Source organism: Corythoichthys intestinalis, chromosome 16 (assembly GCF_030265065.1).
Source record: "Corythoichthys intestinalis isolate RoL2023-P3 chromosome 16, ASM3026506v1, whole genome shotgun sequence".
NCBI lineage: Eukaryota > Metazoa > Chordata > Actinopteri > Syngnathiformes > Syngnathidae > Corythoichthys > Corythoichthys intestinalis.
The window spans coordinates 8,980,179-9,000,117 of record NC_080410.1 but is presented as its reverse complement, the minus strand read 5'-3'; the positions used below and the strand labels follow the sequence as shown (position 1 = coordinate 9,000,117).

The following is a 19,939-nucleotide window of genomic DNA, read 5'->3' as shown; positions in this document are numbered from 1 at the left end:
TATAGAGCCACGAATCTACTATGGCAGCATATAGACATATTGTTCTTTCAAACACAACAGTTGTTTTGGCTTAAAATACTGCAGTTTCTTTTAAAGAGGAGTGCAAGAGCAGAAACTGCTTTTTCAGTCTTGTCTGTGTTTTCCGCCATAAGTCGCACCCCATGCCAAACTATGAAAAAAAAACTGCGACTTATAGTCTGAAAAATACGGTACAATAGGTCTCTGAATTCTTTTGAATAACATAGTTATGCTGTTGCTAATCAATGGTGAGTATTTCTTACCATTACTGTAATGTGACTTCTGGTGCTGCATGGTTTTGCTGATGGCTTTGTAGTCTGGTTGATACTTGGTGGGGTTAAGCTTCATGCAGGCGTTGAGAAACTTATGCACAGACCATCATCAGTGCACACCGAAACAAGTTTATCCATCGGTAGAGTTTTTTTCTTTATCGAACATAGTGAAGGACTTGAGTAAATGCTCCCCTCTTGTTGTCCCTTTCATAGTCAAAACCTTGCATTCACGTTGAACTGCGATAAATAGCTTACATGCTGCATTTATGTCCTTATATCCTGCTGAAAAGTACGATACTCGTCTTTTTTTCTTTTTGCCGTCTTCTAAAAAGGATTTTTAAAATTAGAAAACGCAACTGAAAACGAGGAAAGTTTACTTCCTGATCTCACGCTTATGCGCACATCGGCCGCTATTTTCGACAGCGAAATACGGCAACCCCACTTGAACACTGTCTCTGCCTCATCTGCATTGCCTATGTGATTGATAGATAAATAAATAGATTAGGGCTGTCAAAATTATGGCGTTAACGGGCGGTAATTAATTTTTTAAATTAAGTTAAAATATTTGACGCAATTAACGCACACACCCCGCTCAAACATATTAAAATGACAGCACAGTGCCATGGCCACTTGTTACTTGTGTTTTTTTGTGTTTTGTCGCCCTCTGCTGGCACTTGGGTGCGACTAATTTTATGCACCTTTATCATTGTGTAATTGTTGACATCAACAATGGCGAGCTACTAGTTCATTTTTGATTGAAAATTGTAAAAATTTTATTAAAACGAAAACATTCAGAGGGGTTTTAATTTAAAATTTCTATAATTTGTACTAACATTTATCTTTTAAGAAATACAAGTCTTTCTATCCATGGATCGCTTTAATAGAGTGTTAATGTTAATGCCTACTTGTTGATTTATAAACAAATACAGTACTTATGTACAGTATGTTGAATGTATATATCCGTCTTGTGTCTTTCCATTCCAACAATAATTTACAGAAAAATATGGCATGTTTTATAGCTGGTTTGAGTTCTGATTAATTCCGATTAATTAATTTTTAAGCTGTAATTAACTCTATTAAAATTTTTAATCGTTTGACAGCCCTAAAATAGATAGATAGACACAACGACATGTATTTTTGCCACTTTCCCACTAAAATTACTGCGAACCGGCTTTTTACTCGTCGGTTGTAGTATTTGGACTACGTGTCCCATGATCACCCTGGGCTCACGCAGCCAATGGCATGGGACTTGGGGGGATCTAACGTAGCACATCTAGGTTGCTATTTAATGATATCTAGTGCATAGTGCGGGAGTGTTGTCGGCGCATTAAAAAAGTTACGCCGCAAAAATCACGTCTAACTGCGCAACACCAGTATATGACCAGTGACCGTCGCTGTTTCGCGCAGTGCGCAAAGGAGTATAGCGAGTATAACTTTTTTTTTTTTTTTAAATAATTAAAGATTTGTCTGTGAGCCAGATGCAGCCGTCAAAAGAGCCAGATCTGGCTCGCGAGCCGTAGGTTCCTGACCCCTGGTGTAGTGGAACATTTTGGGAGCAACCTGTTGGTTCATTTATTAAACAGTGATGTCTTTTTAAAATGATACAGTATATCGATTCTTGGTGGTAGCATGTAAATACCCTTATTGGGATACAAAGTATTGTGATATATCACCATAGTGTCACACCCCGACAGTACATACGTATAGACCCTACCCACGTGACGTCACAACTCCTTCCTCCTGACTGGTGCCGCCCAATTGTCCGTCAACACATCATGTTTCCCTGTTACGGCTACGTACATTCCTCCTATTTACGACGTGTTTTTCTGCTCGTTAACATTAATAATCAAAATGGTGAAGGCGTGTGTGGCGGTCGGTTGCAATAACAGAGAAGATAGACGGAGAAGACGGAGAGACTTGAAGTTCTACCGGATTCCGAGAGACCCGGAGAGAAGAGATCGAGATGGGCTGCTGCAATTCGACGAGAAAACTGGGCTCCAAACGATTACCACAGATTATGTAGTAGTCATTTTATATCTGGTAAGATGCATTTAATATATATTTAGAGGGTTTTGGGCTGACAACCACAATTAAGATCATTGCTAGGCTAATCGCCGACAACATACACGTATGTATGTAGTGAGAGTGCTATCGCTAAACCATATAAACATTAAAAGCCCTAACTCCATTGACAAACGACATGAAATACATTAGACTTGACAGTGGATGTTAGCAATAACAAAAGATTTTGAATTGATAATTTCGTAACTCACCTTTCCAAGCACAACATAGATTCCTGCCGAATTTTCGTGGACGAGGACCTGTTTCACCCAACCAGCAACGAAGTATTTATAAGCCTCCAAGCTCTTAAAGTTTTACAACTTTCATGAGAATAGGCTGATTTTGTGTGGACAAGATAGTTGTACAGTTCAGGGTAGCTAGCAGATGTCAGGCAAATACGGCGGAGACAGTGGGTCGAAAAACATCGATTTAGGCATCAAATATGGATCTGGCGAATGGATAAACTGAAGCTTTTCCACATAACGCCTTTTATGCAACGCATCAAGTGAGTTTACGGCATCCGAAAGCACCGGGTCTTCCATGAAATGCATTATAAATTGCTCGATCAATTGAGACCATTGATAATACAGACACAAAATGACGGACAAGTGGGCGGAACCATACAGCGAGCACCTGATTTTGTGACGTCGGTGGGTAGGGTCTATACACTAAGTTCCCGCAAACAATTTTAGTGGTTATTTATGAAGATTTTGTCTCAGTTTATTGTGTGATCATGTTGCATTCAGAAAAAGCTGTTGGTGTTTACATTCCTGTCTAAACCCTGAACCTGGAGTCACGTAATTCAGAGCCGAATAGCACCAACATTTCATGATAAACCCTCTGTTTTCCTGCCCTTGCCACCTCAAACAGGGTCAGTCCATCTCCTGGCAGCACTTTCACAGCCACATGTGCTCCCACAAATTGCGGCCTGTTTCCTGTCGGCAGAAGGAGTCTGTTTTTACTACAATTCCATTTTGGCAGAATGGGCCAATTCCTTTGCTGTCTGCCTGGCTTGCTTGTGTGTGTGCGTATATGCGTGTGTGTGTAGAACTGTGTTTCTGCCAACTCGGCTTCTTTTAATGTTCGCTTTGGGTGGCAGCTACCAAAATTTAAATCATGTGTGCGTGTATTATAGTCTTGTGTTTTGTTAATTGTGATTCCCAGCTAATACATTTTTTTAACTTTAACTTTAAACCACAGTACAGACAGAGGACTGTTCAAAGCGATGTATTAAAAAAAAAAAAAAAAAGCAAAGGCAGAGCGGTTTACATGGAGCTCACAAAGTCAGTAATTACTTGGGTTGTCAAAAGTATCAAAGTAATGACACTGGAGCATTGTATCTAGACACAATATTTTATTGCCAAAGTACTTTTTTTTTGTTTTTGCATGACCACAAGACACCAGATATTTTTTGTCCGTGGGCAAATTTGATATTGCTATTGATAGTAATGTTTCTTTGTTAACTGATTGACTACCATTGAAGGCGCTAGACGTCCAGTCAGTTTGAAGTAGGAAGGCTGACAGCGAATGTTAGTTCATATGGATTGGATATATACTAGTGATAAGCTAATTAGTGGCACGGTGCATTTTGGCCAGTGAAAGAACACATTTTACTTTTTAACACATTGGCTGCTAGTCACAGCGCTAGACGTCCCATTCATTTGAAGTGAGTGGGTTGGGAGTAGCACAACAGTTTACTCTCTGCAACTATCCCAGTTCAAATGGATTGGATATCAACTAGTGATAAACTCATTTAAAAAGTTTTAATTTTTAAGAGCCACATGATTATTTTATTAAATTAAATTAAATTAATTAAATTGCACTGAAAGAGTTTATTAAAATAATGATAATAGTTCTGTGTTTTTTATTTGTGTGGTATAGAAAATTTTAGTATCGTGACAAAAGTAGTAAAGACTAACAAAAAACAAATGATGGTCACAAAAGTAGCAATAAAACCTGTAAGAATGAAATAATCAAAATTACATGAGAAAGTAAAATACAGCGCTAACCAAATGTCTTGGCACCCCTGCAATTCTGTCAGATAATGCTCAATTTCTCCCAGAAAATGATTGCAATTACAAATGCTCTGGTCGTAATATCTTCATTTTTTCCGCTTGCAACGAAAAAAGACAAAAGAAAATGGAAAAAAAAAATTTTTCATTTCACACAAAACTCCAAAAATGGGCCAGGCAAAAGTATTGGCACCCTTTGAAAAATCACGTGATTCTTCTCAATTTGTGTAATTAACAGCACCTGTTACTTACCTGTGACACATAACACGTGGTGGCAATAACTAAAATAATAAATAACACTTGCAGCCAGTTAAAATGGATTAAAGTTGACTCAACCATTGTCCTGTGTCCTTGTGTGTACCACATTGAGCATGGGTAAAAGAAAGACCCCCCCCCCAAAAAAAAAAAACCAAAAAAAGACCAAAAAACTGTCTGAGGACTTGAGAACCAAAATTGTGAGGAAGCATGGGCAATTTCAAAGCTACAAGTCCATCTCCAAAGACATGAATGTTCCTGGGTCTATCGTGCGTAGTGTCATCAATAAGTGTAAAGCCCGTGGCTGTGTCTAACCTCCCTGAACATGGACAGAAAAGAAAAATTGACGAGAGATATCAACGAAAGATTGTGCGGATGGTGGATAAAGAACCTCGAGTAGCATCCAAGCAAGTTCAAGCTGTCCTGCACTTCAAGGCTACAAAAGTGTCAACCTGTACTATCCGTTGGCGTCTGAATGAAAAGGGACTCAGGAAGATACCCAGGAAGACCCCCACTTCTGACCCAGAGACATAAAAAAGCTAGGCTGGAGTTTGCCAAAACTTACCGGAGAAAGCCAAAAACGTTTTGGAAAAATGTTCTTTGGTCAGGTGAGACAAAAGTAGAGCTTTTTGGGAAAAGGCATCAATATAGAGTTTACAAAAAAAAAAAAATAAATAAACAGGCCTTTGAAGAAAACACGGTCCCCACAGTCAAACATGGTGGAGATTCCCTGATGTTTTGGGGTTGCTTTGCTGCCTCTGGCACTGGACTGCTTGACCGTGTGCATGGCATATGAAGTCTGAAGACTACCAACAAATTTTGCAGCATAATGTTGGGCCCAGTGTGAGAAAGCTGGGTCTCCCTTGGAGGTCATGGGTCTTCCAGCAGGACAATGACCCACAACACACTTCCAAAAGCACTAGAAAATGGTTTGAGAGAAAGCACTAGAGACTTCTAAAGTGGGCAGCACTGAGTCCACACCTGAATCCCATAGACCACCTGTGGAGAGATCTGAAAATGGCAGTTTGGATAAGGCACCCTTCAAATCTCAGAGACCTGGAGCAGTTGGCCAAAGAAGAATGGTCTAAAATTCCAGCAGAGCATTATAAGAAACTAATTGATGGATACCGGAAGCTGTTGTTACCAGTTGTTTTGTCTAAAGGTTGTGCTAGCAAGTATTAGTCTGAAGGTGCCAATATATTTGTCCGGCCCATTATTGGAGTTTTGTCTGAAATGATTTTTTTTTTTTTCATTGCAAGCAAAATAAATGAAGATATTACTACCAAAACATTTGTAATCACAATCATTTTCTGGGAGAAATTGAGCATGATCTGACAGATTTGCAGGGGTGCCAATACTATGGGCCAGCACTGTAAGTCAGCATCTCACAATATGTCAAAAGGCCAAGAAAATGAAATGTGTTATAAGAAATTATTGAAAATAGGTCAGGAAAGATTTGGCTTGACAGATTTCCTGAGGCGGGTTATTGGAAACATTTAAGCAGCAACAAAGGCTTCAGGCTGGTTTTAGGTTCAGTGAGGAGTTTTAGCATTTAATTTTCAAAGCATATAAAGCCACCTTAGAGTGTAACCTGAGTAGAGGCAGGCATTACAGAGAGAACAAAATAGGGGAAATATGCTCAAATTCATGTGAGTCAGTTGAAAACATGTCAGCTGCAGGGGACAAATGGTAGATCGGCTGGTATGGCTGTCGAATTTCAGATGGCCAAAACACCATTAGTCACAATCCAACCAAGCTTTACAACCATTTACCTTAATGTGTTATTTGCTAGTATCCTGTTACATTATTTTATGGTTTGAATGAAAGGTACCCTCTTGTTTTTTTTTAAACACTGAAATCCTAATGCCTTTGTGTAAAGTCGTTCACAATAACACAACAGGCTTACTCAAATTATAATTTATATGCATTGAAGAGAGACTCAGGCCCCTGCACATATTTCACTCAGTTCCTCATCAACCCTGTAATTCCTAGAGTTCTATATAGAAAGCTGCGTTTGTAATTGTTCACAGACGTTTAAACACTTCAACTGTGCATTTTGAATAGATCTTCAACGCCAGACTTTAAGACTTAATTACTTTAAAGGTGGAAGCTAGATTAGTATGGAGGTGGGCGTGTTTAACTCACATAAAAAAATTCGGTAAATACTTTCACATAGCTTATTGGAAGATAGATGTGCGTATAAATACGATTTCCTGCATGTACAAAATTATTAACCCTTGTAGGGTGTTCGGGCCCTGACCTCTGTTGTCTGTAATGGGAAAAACAGGTCTCACAGAACACCATACAGGGGTTGAATATACTGAGAATTTTTCACCAAGCCATTAAACCTTCAGGAGGTGAACATTTGTGTTTCTTTTATTTCAATTGTTTTGTATATCAAAATTAAAGCAATAGTCAACACATAGTATAAACGAATCATGTGAAAGATGGTTGCACAAAGTAATTAAGTATGCAAATCACATATTTGTTAAACCTCTGATAATGGGGAAAATAATTAAACACAAAAAACAAGCGCAGCTGTCATGTGATTGATATGACATCAGTCACTCCACTCACGCAGACCACATAAAAGCGGATGCTCTCAAAACAGGTAAAAAATAGATGAGAAAATAGGCACATACTTTTTGTACCTCTGCACTTGTATACTCGGTCACAGTGGGGCTGCAACTAACGATTATTTTTATAATCGATTAAGTGGCCAATTAATTAAATGATTAGTCGGATAAACTTTTTTATATTACCTTCAGAATTTAAATTGAAGTTGTTTTAGGCATGTTGTAAGTACCAATGAAGACAAAATGGATGACCATTTCCATCAAAAATAATGTTTTATTATTGCTTCCTGACCTAACTGTAGTCTAAGACTGTACTGTTTTTAATAAAGGTTCTGAGTATAAAACATTAAAAAAAAATCTCAGTAGAAAAAATAAGACAAAAGTCCTCTGCATTCAAATTTTTAAAAAAGTACTGCTGATTGAAATTTTTTATCTTGTGGGCAAAGCGCTGATATAAATTGTGTCAATGACTTATTTATTTTCTTGGAACAAATTAAATAACAAAATCCAGTAAGGAGGAGGCAGACTGTAATGAATCAGTTTTCTTTATCAAACAGTTGTTCATAAATAAAATTCAAATCCAATTTCAAAGCGCTCTCTCTTGTATGACAATTTACAGTTTAAATGGGAGCTTGTGTCGAAAGGAGGCGCAATACTGTTATATGAATGGGTTTATGTGTGTGGTTTCGTAATAAAAAGAAATGAGACAAATTTAATATCTAACAATAACACAAGTGCTAATATGCTTCTCCAAAACACAATACAAACAGACACTTAAGAACCTGATTAACCGATTGGCACAATCACTAACTAGCTTCGCGCTCTTTGCTAAGTAGTAACGTCTCATCAACAAACAATACAGTCTGCTTCATTTACTAACCTCTGATGGAGGCACACTGGATCTAACAAAAAAAACAACAACAATCTAACTCTCGACGCTTTGTAAAGTTATTGGTTCATTCTAGCAGCAAACTCCCTCTCTCTTGCTCTAATGGGGTCGAATTCGGGTGCAAAAATATGTGATCTAGACAACACTAATTATTATTATTATTATCAACTTGTATTCTGAACTCATGTGAACATAATATTCTATGTCACCTGTGATGCAATCAAAAGATTAACCATGTTTTGTTTGTGTTGCATGTTTGTTGTTCCAGACTTCTTTAATGTAAGGGTTCGATCGAGCTTGACTGCCAGTCTACAAACTTGACCTCCAGCATAAACGGAGGAAAACGCCACCAGTCGGACCGAGTGTTACAAAAGCGTCCCGCCAACTATCTGCCACTATCACCTAGTTAGCCAAAGAGAGGGGGCAGACATGTTGATCATCTTAGTCCTCATCATCCTTTTCCATTTGGCTGCAGCCGTTCTCCTCTTTGTTGCAACCATACACAACGTAAGTACCACTCCATTGTAGAGCTCAGGGCCATTTATTCAAGGTGCTAGCAGAAGACATGTACACATGTTATTATATATACGATATGTTATTCTTTATTATTGGCTTAATAACACAAACTACAATTCCAAAACACCCATCCATCCACTCTGGACTACTGCTGTCACGATACTGAAAAAACAAATAAACGCATAACTTGATACCATTTTCAATACCGCATTAAAAAAAAAAAAATTAAGTGTTATTTTTTAAATGAACTTTTTCGGTGCCTTTGACGATGATAGACGTCCAATCATGTGAATCTTAAATATGAAATCAAAACCTCTCTAACTGAGTTCATTACGAGTAAACGTCCAATCAGTTTGAAGTCTAGCTGTCATTGATGCCGCTAAATGTTCAACGAGGAAAATGCAAATATATCCAATCTCTGCGGCTTGCAAGACCGGGGTGTGTGAGGGGCGTGTACATATGTAACAACAAAGCGCTAACGATCATGTTCCTAAAAAATATTACAACAAACTGTAAATGATAACACACGAGTAATAATTTTCATAAACATCTCGCAGATTTGCACTTTCCCAATATCCACTATATTCTGGTGCTCAAAAACCATTTGCTGAATAACTTTATTTTGACGCCTTGTTAACGGAGGCGTTGTTAAAGTGATCCTCTAACTTAAATGTAGGCTCTAATAAACCACAATTGTTCTCTTGTACTAAAATATGTTGTTAGAAACACATAAAATGTTAACTCAATGGCAATATTTTATAATATTTAGTCCATATTTTGACCGTTAGTTGGCGCCATGGTTTGCGGGCTCGCAGTGATGACGTCATTGGTATCTTGCGTGTTCAACTATTGCTTATTGCTGCCTAAACTCGCAAAGTAAAATGCCACGATGTGCTGCTTTTGGATGCAATTTCCAATCAAATGGAAACAAGGGGAGTGAAGTGAGTGGTCAAGGTGGAAATATTATTTTTACTGAATAAATGTGCACAAGTGGAAGCTTCTCCCCCTTTTTGGTCCCTGTATGCACGCATCCTACCCACCACGCGTTACAACTAGCGCCCGAACATTTTTCCTGGATCCTCAGTCAGGTAAGGGATCCGTCTATTTTCTGGATCCGACGCGTCTGCAATATTGGTTTCGGATCTGTCCATTTTTTTGATTCGTCGGTCCCACAGCGGCTTTTCGGATCAGTCTATTTTGTGGAATCGACGGCCTGATCGCGGCTGCGACATTGCCATGGTATCGGTCTAATTCCTGGATCTTCGAGTGAGTAAAAAAAAAAAACGCAGATTTGGATTACTATTGCTATCTTTTTTGTTGACTATTCTTCGTGGGAGTTTTCCCCAAATCATACTAAATAATTAAAGCACTATGGCACGCTACAGTGACGACAGTGACTCTGACGTGGACCTTACAACAATGTTAAGAGTTAGTCAGAGAACGCGTGTTTGCGTACTGCTGAGCTCCCGAGTGAAAAGTGGTCAAGGTGGAAATATTATTTTTTGTGAATAAATGTGCATAAGTGGAAGCTTCTCCCCTTTTTGGTACTTTTATACATGTATCCTAGCTACCACGCGTTACAATGTATAAGACATGGATTACACAAGGTGTGCTCTTTGGCCTGTACTGTAAGCACACGACAGCTCTGGATGCTAACAATCTATATAATTATATTGGGATAAGTTTGAAAACGCAATATGCTTACCTTGAATATCTGCTAATAAAACCGGACAGCATACACTCTCGCTCCCAACCGGACTTCCCAACAGGACTCTCTCGCATCACCAGTTTTGCCCAGCTTTTGTCTTACCAGGTATTTGCTGCACGCATTTTTCGCTGAAGCTCGTCTTGTGAACGACCAACAGTGCTGTCCTGCTCTTCACTTTTCAGATCTGGTTCAAATAGGAAGATTAGAACTGACGATATGTTGGGAAAGCTAACGAGTGACGCGCTGGGATTTCTGCAACGGGACCAGTGACGTCACGCACTGCGACGTAACAAGAATGGCGACCTATCACTTAAAATAATTTTACAAACTTTATTAAAACAAAAACTTTAAGAGGGGTTTTAATATCAATTTATTATAACTCATACTAACATGTATCTTTTAAGAATTACTTGGCTTAAAAACAGAGGATCCCTTTAAGGTCAGTCAGTGTTGTGAATATAGAACGCTGTAGACCACTTGCCAGGAGGACAGGGGCGTGGTTGATGTTAGTGTTACGAAGAGGGTTAGCTATTACTATTAGGGTTGCCAACCATCCCTTTAAAAACGGAATCATCCTGTATTCAAAACAAAAGTACGCATCCCATATTAAGCCTACAAGGGACACGCTTTGTCCCATATTATTGAAAATAGTGTTTTATTTGTAGAACGAACAAATACTGTTATGGCGCTTTACAAGAATATGTAGGGGAACGCATTCCCCCGCCTATCCTGCTTTCTGACCAATGAGCTGACAGAACAATGACAATCCCGCTCATCTCATTGGTCGAGGAGGTACTGCAACTGCCATGAGGAAAACTGAAGAAAACATGACAGGGTGGGAGAAAAGAGGTTTGAGTGAAGCGCGATTAAAAAGTATGGTCAAAATTTGTTTTCTTGTTCTTCTCTGTGTACTTTATTTTGACTATTCAAATTAGATTTTTGTATTCTGGCAATTTCGTTTGCATTTCCACATTATATTTGGCGTGATCATTTGCGAAAGCGTTATTTCTGAGGGAACTTCAAACGCATCTAAATTGATTAAAAGAAAGAAAAAAAGAAAGAAAAAAAACATTGGAGCTTGTTTGCACATTTAGGAAAGTACTTAAAGACAGCCAAAAACGCTTACACACACACAGAAAAGACTCAGAACCTATATCAGGGGTCTGCAAGTCCGGCCCTCGAGAGCCGGTTTCCAGCTCTTTTTCCATGTCTCCCTCCCTTAACAAACCTGAATCAAATAATCAAGATCGTTATCAGGCTCCTGCAGAGCTTGCTGATGAGCTGATCATTTGATTCAGGTGTGTTCAAGAAGGGAGACATGGAAAACAAGCTGGATAGCAGCTCTCGAGGACCTCACTTGCAGACCCATGACCTATAAGGTTAAATTATAGAGAAATTTAGAATGACATATACTATTGGTTAATTTTATTCTAGTATTTTTTTGTATTAAAAATACATTGCTGATAATTATTGTTTTTCACGTGCTTATATCACTCAAATACGTCCACAATTAATTCAGCTTTGAGTAAAATTATTATAATATTGTAATTATAATAATAATAATTAAAAAAAACTTTTAACATACAAAATAATAATTGAAGGGTGACGGTTATCAGGCCAGCCGGCTCTACCAATGACGTCTCTCTGATTTTTTTCCCAGGGAGTCGGCAACCCTAATTACTATCAAGAGTTTTGCAAAATTAAATTTACCCTATGACAAGAAATTTCTTTCTTTCCTATTTTTTTTTTACAAGAAATTTCTGGTGACCTGTTTTTGTACAAAAACAAATCAATAACAGAATATTGATACTTTTGCAATATCATATCTGAAAGTAACATTTCAGTATCGATACTTCAGTACTCTTTGAAACTTTTGACTGCTCGCTAGTCAATAATAACGCACATGGCGACAAACAACCAATCACAATCACATTCACACTGATACCGAATGGGAAGTCAACCCACATTGCCTGCACCAAATTGAAGGGATGTCCACTTCACTATAAGTGATTTAGAAACCATAATTTGAAAAAATCATTGCATAAATGATTGTTTTGATTTGACACTCACTGCTGTGTTACAGGCGTGGTGGTTGGTGTCACCACCAGGACGGGATGTACTCTACTCGGACCTCTGGTACACTTGCAACAACACTTGCTTTCCTATTGCAAGGAGCCACACTCCTGATGCAGGTTGAAAACTGCTCTGTATGCATTTAGTGCGTGTGTATGTAATGAGAAATTTACAAACCGTTTTTGGTTCCTTACTGCCCTTAGCCTACCTGCAGACGGTCCAGGCCACCATGATCCTGGCCACCATTTTGTGCTGCATCAGTTTCTTCGTCTTCATTCTCCAGCTCTTCAGGCTCAAGCAAGGAGAGAGATTTGTCTTTACAGCCATTATTCAGCTGTTAGCTTGTAAGTGAACAAAAAAACAAAGACATTGTTAGAAAATTGTAACATACGATCAGTTTTGCGTGCCTTTGATGTGCCTTTATATTTCAAGGAAATAATTGATCACAATGGCCTAGCTGGGTCCCTTTTTTTCAGGACAACATAACCTTCCAAAACGGTTGTTTTCTTCACTCTGATGACCAATTATATCATTATTTTGGGCTCATGGAGACAAAAGAATCTGAAATTTGCTTGGCAAAATTTGATATATTGATGTCTTATTGACAACCGAACATGCTCAACGAACTGTTTTGAAGCTTGATCATATTTATTCAACTTGTTAGGATGAACATTCAACAGAAAAAAATGAGACCAAATAATGTGATATTTGATGATTCAACAGAAACACCAGGTATGGTCAGAGGCGTTTTTTTTTTTTTTTGCTGCTATAGACTCCATGGAAAATAGTGAAAATATAATATAAAATTATGCCATCCAACACAAAAAATGTGTGGAGGTAATTTTCTGGTGAGGTTTGTTTTTTTTCCCCTCACCTATTCTATTCTGGGCCTCAAAATGATATCCAAGCTTCTCGAACACACATATTTTTTTAACCGTTGTCACTCTCCGGCTTATCCAAAGAAGATGACACATCTGAGTCATCAAGTTGTTAAAATGAAGCAAAATTTAAAGTCGCTCGTGCAAACGCGCATTACTCCTAATCACGGTCATTTATACGCAAGCCTTCTTCTCTTCCTTCTCTCTCAACACACGCCATCGACTTCATTTGTAACAGTCATCATTTTCGGTGTGACGTCAGAATATAATCATGGGATATGTAGTTCTCCCCAGTGCTTTCTGGTAGGAAAAAGGACAAGAAATGACAAAAATATGGAAATAAACTAGGGCTGTCAAATTTATTGCGTTAACGGGCAGTAATTAATTTTTTTAATTAATCACGTTAAAATATTTAACGCATGCGCGGAACGACCCACTCACGCATTGCCGCAAATAGACTACAATGGCGCCGTTTTATGTATATTGAGAGCTAAGAGGCAGAGACAAGCGAGTGGAGTGGAAACAGGCATTCATTGTGGCCGCGTTATTTATTGGCAAAAGCTTTGGCATCTCTTCCACAACAATTATATCTATTGTAGCGAACGCCGTGGGGAAAAGTGACAGATGATCTTTTTCTTAACACCCTGTATTGAACACAAAACAGAGAAGATATACAATTTGCAGTCACCACTGACAGTCATGGTTACCCAACTTCCCATCATGCATTTGGGCCGAACAGTTAAGTCGCTACAGTATCATTTACTGCACAGGTGTCAAACCGATTCCAGAAAGGGCCAAGTGGGTGCTGGATTTTGTTCCAACTGATACCGCACAGAGAGTTTAACCAATGAACTTCCTGCTGAAACTAGCAGCACCTGACAAAGTTACTGATTTCACATGTAAAAGATCTGATTGGTGAAAAGGTGTCCTCTTCATTGGTTGGAAAGCAAACCTGCACCGACTTGGCCCTTTCTGGAATCGGTTTGACACCTGTGATTTACTGAAAGCACAACAAAAATAATATTCCTTTTACTAAAAAAAAATAATGTTCACAAAAAGAAAAGCGCTCAATGCAAAGAGAACTGGCATTCCCAATCAAAATAGCTATACAAAATAATACTCAGACTTTGGTCAAACTATTCAAACATTATGTTTAGCTCAACAAATACACTAGATGGCCATATTTAGTCACAATATACAAACTCACATTTATCTTTTAAAAATTACAAGTCTGGTCCATGTAGTGTTTTAATGCTTCTTTATCAGGGCAATAAAACTCAAAGGGCATTATATCCCGTTTTACGTGGTCTATTGACTTCAAGTAAAAACGAGGGTGAATCTCCACTTCTGCACTTTCGAATGAGGAGTACCGCAAGCGCGTGGGTGATGTAATCACCAATTTACAAGGCTTTTACGACGGCGTACTCACAGGACCCGCCAGCGCATCCCCAGACCTTAGAGGGTTAACACAGCACAACATACCAAAAATGTGGCAAAGCACAACTTTTCAACACTAATGAGTACTTTCTGTAGATTTTGCGTCACTTTCTGACGATTTTGGGGCTGCTAGTGGAAGATTTTTTTTTTTGTTTTGTTTCAAAAATAATGACCACCAATGGAAATTATTTGCAGGCCAGAGTTGAAAATCAATAGTAGTGAATAAAATGTTTTTCTGGGCGATTAATGTGCAATTGAAAATGAAATGGGCCACTCAAAATGTATGGAGAGGTTTTTGAAAAACGTTTTTCTAAAAACGTTTGTGCTTCTTGATTTTGTTGTTGTAAAGCATACTCACAATTACGGCTAAAACCGATACATGATGATGTTGACATTGACATAACAAATGTGATATAAACTAATTCCCACTCTTTATTTTTTTTCTCCCTCCAGCTGTGTGCGTGATGATAGCAGCCTCCATTTACACAGCTCAGAACAAGTCCTTCCACCATATCAGTCTCCACGAGGGCTCGTACGGATCCTCCTATATTTTGGCCTGGGTCAGCTTCCCAATGACTCTAATCAGTGGCCTCATGTATCTGGTGCTTAGAAAACGCAAGTAGATGTTAACTAATGGGCATACAGTATATCAGCATAAATCCTTGGATGTACAACTAATACCCGAGAAGACAATTGCGCTGTACACTCATATAAAAATACAATGTACAGGCAATTTAAATGCCATTATCCCCCACCACTTCAACACACATGCAGATTAAAATATTGCTATAACGTCCTCTCGGAATGCAATATTTGTTTCTGGAGTAAATCTCACTGGATTGTCTGATGAATTACATTCTGCAAACATTTTGAAGCATAAACTAATGGTGGTGAGGCAGAGTCATATTTGTTCAATTTGCATTTCAAGTTGGACAAGTATTACCCGATTTGCCTACAGCTCCGACAAAGGTTTATTTGCATCAAATCTGGGTGAGCATCTCCATGAAAATGATCATGATCTGTTTTACACAACTATAGCAGAGGAAGAAAATCTTTAGTAACCGATGCCCCCTTGTGTTCATGAGAAGATATCTTTAATTTGTGTACTGTATCCTGGTCATCAAAGCTATTAAAATCTGAAAAACAAATGACTAGAAATTTTTGTTGTTGAAAATTTTCCAACTTTTAAAATACAAGGAAGTACTTGCCATTATTTACCCTTTTATGCTTGAACCAATGGCAGATGGCTCCCCACATCTGCGTTACCTCTTTTCTTTTTTAATGCCTTGTGTATATGTTTGTCATGAGCAACACTTTGTGTGAAACATGATTAAATACAAAATAAAAGGGGTGGGGGGCTTTGTCTTGCTGGGACCACACTTTTTTTTTTTTTTTTTTTAAAGATTATTAACAAATAAAAGTTGTACATAGAGTGTATCACAAAAGTGAGTACACCCCTCGCATTTCTGCAGATATTTAAGTACCAGTATATCTTCCAACAGTTTGCTCGCAAACAGTTTGCTGAAGACATGTCAACAAAGCACATGGATTACTGGAACCATGTCCTATAGTCTGGGTTTTCTTGTGTACCGTCTTTAGAAGAGGCTTCCTCCTGGGGTGACAGCCATGCACACCAATTTGATGTAGAGTGCGGCGTATGGTCTGAGCACTAACAGGCTGACCCCCCACCTCTTCATTCTCTGTAGCAATGCTGACAGCACTCCTGTAACGAGTCACATGACATTTTGGAGGGAAAATGACAAGCAGTACTCAATTTGGACATTTAGGGATGTACGTAGTTTCTAAGGGGTGTACTCACTTTTGTTGCCAGGGGTTCAGATATTAATGGCTATATTTTTAGTTATTTTGAGGGGAAAATAAATTAACTCTATTATATAAACTGCACACAGACTACTTTTCATTGAGTCAAAGTGTCATTTTGTCAGTGTTTTCCCATGAAAAAAATATACTTAAATATCTGCAAAAATGCGAGGGGTGTACTCACTTTTGTGATACACTGTATTTGCTGTGTATGTATAGTCGAGACAATTGCTGACTATATACTAATGTCTATACTAATAATACAAAAAAAGTAGAAGATATTATGTTAACCATAACATATAAGAAGTGTAGTGATGTGATGGAATTTGAACATGTTGTCTTTGCTATGCTTTTGCATCTGTTGGTGAAATGGTGAACCACTCAAACCAATGATATGCTGTAATGTTTTGGATTTAAATGACAACATAAACTTGAATTAGGAATGTTTTTGCATATTTGTTTCAATTATTAGTGTAACATAGTTAATAAGGTTCATAAAATCCTGTAAAATTAAATATGCTGTCTTTTGGCAGAGTCATGTAACTGCAGGTGCATTTGCTGCAAGAGGTTATGGGACCGTATCCAGGCTGTTCTGTTTGTAAGGGTTTGGTGTGGACACGCTTCAGGAGAGTGTACAGTGGCCTTTAAAGTCTCCTCTGTGCAAGGCAATCTGCTGCCTATGTCTGTGTCATGGAATTACATTTAATTTTAAAACACAAAAATCTCAATAAATATCAATCCAAGAGTCAATAGCCGAGTATTCAAAAATCAGCATACCCTTCTATGGTGAGCCTCTCCATTAACCATGGCACAGGAGCCACCACTTTCTTATTTTTGGTGTGTCACTCTTTTTGAGGCAAATAATATGAAATCATATTTCAGTGACTACCATTCATGTTTTACAAAATTCCACAACAACCACTTACCACAAGTAAATAAAATAAAATAAAAAAAGAATTTAGGAGCCTGTACCCATGATTTTATAATAGATGGCAATTGATAATACACAAAATAATAAGTTCAATGAGTATTGGTCCAACTTAATTCATACTGGGGACAAAAATGTCACCCTATAAGAAAAATGACCCACAATGTTTCTCAAAAGGTTTTACAAATATTTATAGATTAACCATTCTTTTTAGTAAGTCTTGGATATGATCTTTGAGAAGAAACAGTGTTGTTGTGAAAATGTACATAGGGTTCAGAGTCCTATTTTTGCATATATGAGAACAGCTTGGTTTATGTTCTACACATGTACATTAAAAACTGATTCAGCATTTAAAGTTCATATTACACCAAAAAGCAGGATTATTTCATATTTCACGCAGTGTTTTATGCTCCTGAATGAAATGGACTGCTTCGATGTGTGTGGAAGCGATCGTTTTGTATATTCAATTTTTTAATCCTGCGCCATGAAAATGAGTGACTTACGGCTTCAGTCTCGGGTTTAGGATGGATGCGAATGTGACATCACCCGGGTCAGCATCTCCCAATACAGCATTGCTTAATAGCATGCAGATGGACCTGCGGATTCAGCTGATTTTGCAAATTAATTTGTTTATTTTTTGCAACACGCCATTCTGCAGAAAATTGTTGCTGCACCAGGGAGAGAAGCGAGAGCCTTTTTGGGTTTCAAAAGGTTCCCCTTCACCGCGGAAATTGGCCAAAACTAACCCTACTACTGTGGGACCATTGGACTTAAGATGACGTGAGTAAACAGCTATTTTGTATTGGAGGTGGATTGCATTTTGTGGCTGATTGTCCACCGAAAATGCCACTTGGCCAACGACCGGCGGCTTGTCGCCGGGGAAGGGAAATGACTAAAACCTGACTCACTACGGTGGCATAAAATATCGTTCGGGAGGTGCGACAGTAAAGGTGAAGTCGACAGTTTTGACCATTATGGAGTAATTTTGCCATGGCGTACTGATAAAATGCATTTTTATGATTTCATATTCCATTCAGCACAAGACTGTTATTTGTCATGACCATACCATTTATGTAGCAATTGGGGGAAAATACCTCGATAAAAAGAATATCCTGTAAAAATATTGGAGAAGAGAGACTGAAACAATGACATTTTGCGGCTCTCTTCATCACATTTTCCTCGTTCTGAATAATTCCCCCTCATTGGGTTGAATTCTAAATCAGATGAAACCATGACCCTGCCGACGTCATCCTTCTGTTGGGGACGCTAGACCAGTGTTTTTCAACCCGTGTGCCGCGGCGCATCAGTGTGCCGTGAGAGATCGTCAGGTGTGCCGCGAGAAATTAACGAATAACGCATTTTTTTGCAGTAGGAAGGAAGGCGTAGGTAAAAAGTTCTAGGTCGTGTGCAAATAAGCGAGGTATTGCTTATGTCGTGTTCGAAAACGGCTCGGATTTCTAGCCATCAGCCACCTTGCGACAGTGTGGACCCCAGCACATCTACTTTACATCATCTGATTAGATTTGTTGAGTGTCAATATACACAAAAATGTCCTTTCCATTTTATCCATATTTGACCATCCATATGTGACAACAGTCAACCTCTTTTATTCCAACACATTGTGGAGGAATGAAAGGAGGCTGATGGCTAGAAATCTAAGCAGTTCATGTGGCACGAGCAGCTATCCAAACAGCGCCATGGTGCCAAGCAAGCTTAAACGTCATCACCAAACGAAACACCTGTTGCTTCAAAACATGTCGATGGACTATTTTGTTCGCCTTTGTCAAAACACAGAGAAACAGGCAACTTTTTCAGATAAACTACAAAGATAAATGAGAAATCCCTCATAGACAGTTAGCTTGTTGCTGAACTTGTTGCTAAATTCAAAAAGTCCCACACTGTGACAGGGACATTAATACTACCTGTCTGCAAAGCCATTGTCAGCGAGATGCTCGGTGCTGACGTGGTTAAAGACATTGTTAAAGTCCCCCTGTCTGATCATTTTTAGCTTTTCAAGCCTAACTGCAATAGAAAATAAAAACGGAGAGCGACTGAGAGCTGTTGAAGAGGATTCCTGTCAGGATATTGGCATTGTGCAAGGCCGGCCCAGCCTATACGCAGACTATGCAGCTGCTTAGTGTCCCTGACCACTAGGGGGCCCCCAATCTGGCAACCTCATTTTATAAGTTGTTAATAGAGCATCGTGAATAATGTGGCGACCATTGCAGTTTATCTATGCAAACATCTGTTTACTACAGTTTGCTTTATTTGACTTAAGTGAGTTTTGATACTTGATTACAAGCTTAAAAAATAAAGTTCTTCCATAACTTCTTTCTTTTCCTCTTTTAGAAAAAGGTTTGGCGCCATCTACTGTAAGTACTGACAATCATTTGGGGTGAGCAGTTCGAAGTATGCAGTGCAACAAAATCTGATTAATATACAAAATATGGATGTATGGGTTGGTTTGTATGTATGGGTTTCACATTACACTGTGA

General features: G+C 38.5%; 1 protein-coding gene across 2 annotated transcripts in view; it reads left to right on the top strand.

The window, feature by feature from the left end:
• The window catches only part of emp2 (epithelial membrane protein 2), a 37,161-nt gene extending 19,915 nt beyond the window's left edge, over window positions 1–17,246 (top strand). Inside the window, exons 2-5 of one of the 2 annotated variants that reach the window (XM_057817674.1) lie at window positions 8,352–8,590; window positions 12,391–12,499; window positions 12,584–12,724; window positions 15,149–17,246. In XM_057817674.1, the coding sequence (XP_057673657.1) occupies window positions 8,513–8,590; window positions 12,391–12,499; window positions 12,584–12,724; window positions 15,149–15,318 (498 nt within the window). In that variant the 5' untranslated portion in view covers window positions 8,352–8,512 and the 3' untranslated portion in view covers window positions 15,319–17,246. The remainder of the gene's footprint in view (window positions 1–8,351; window positions 8,591–12,390; window positions 12,500–12,583; window positions 12,725–15,148) is intronic. The other variant, XM_057817673.1, reaches the window with a different exon arrangement.
• The last annotated feature ends 2,693 nt before the right edge of the window (window positions 17,247–19,939 follow it).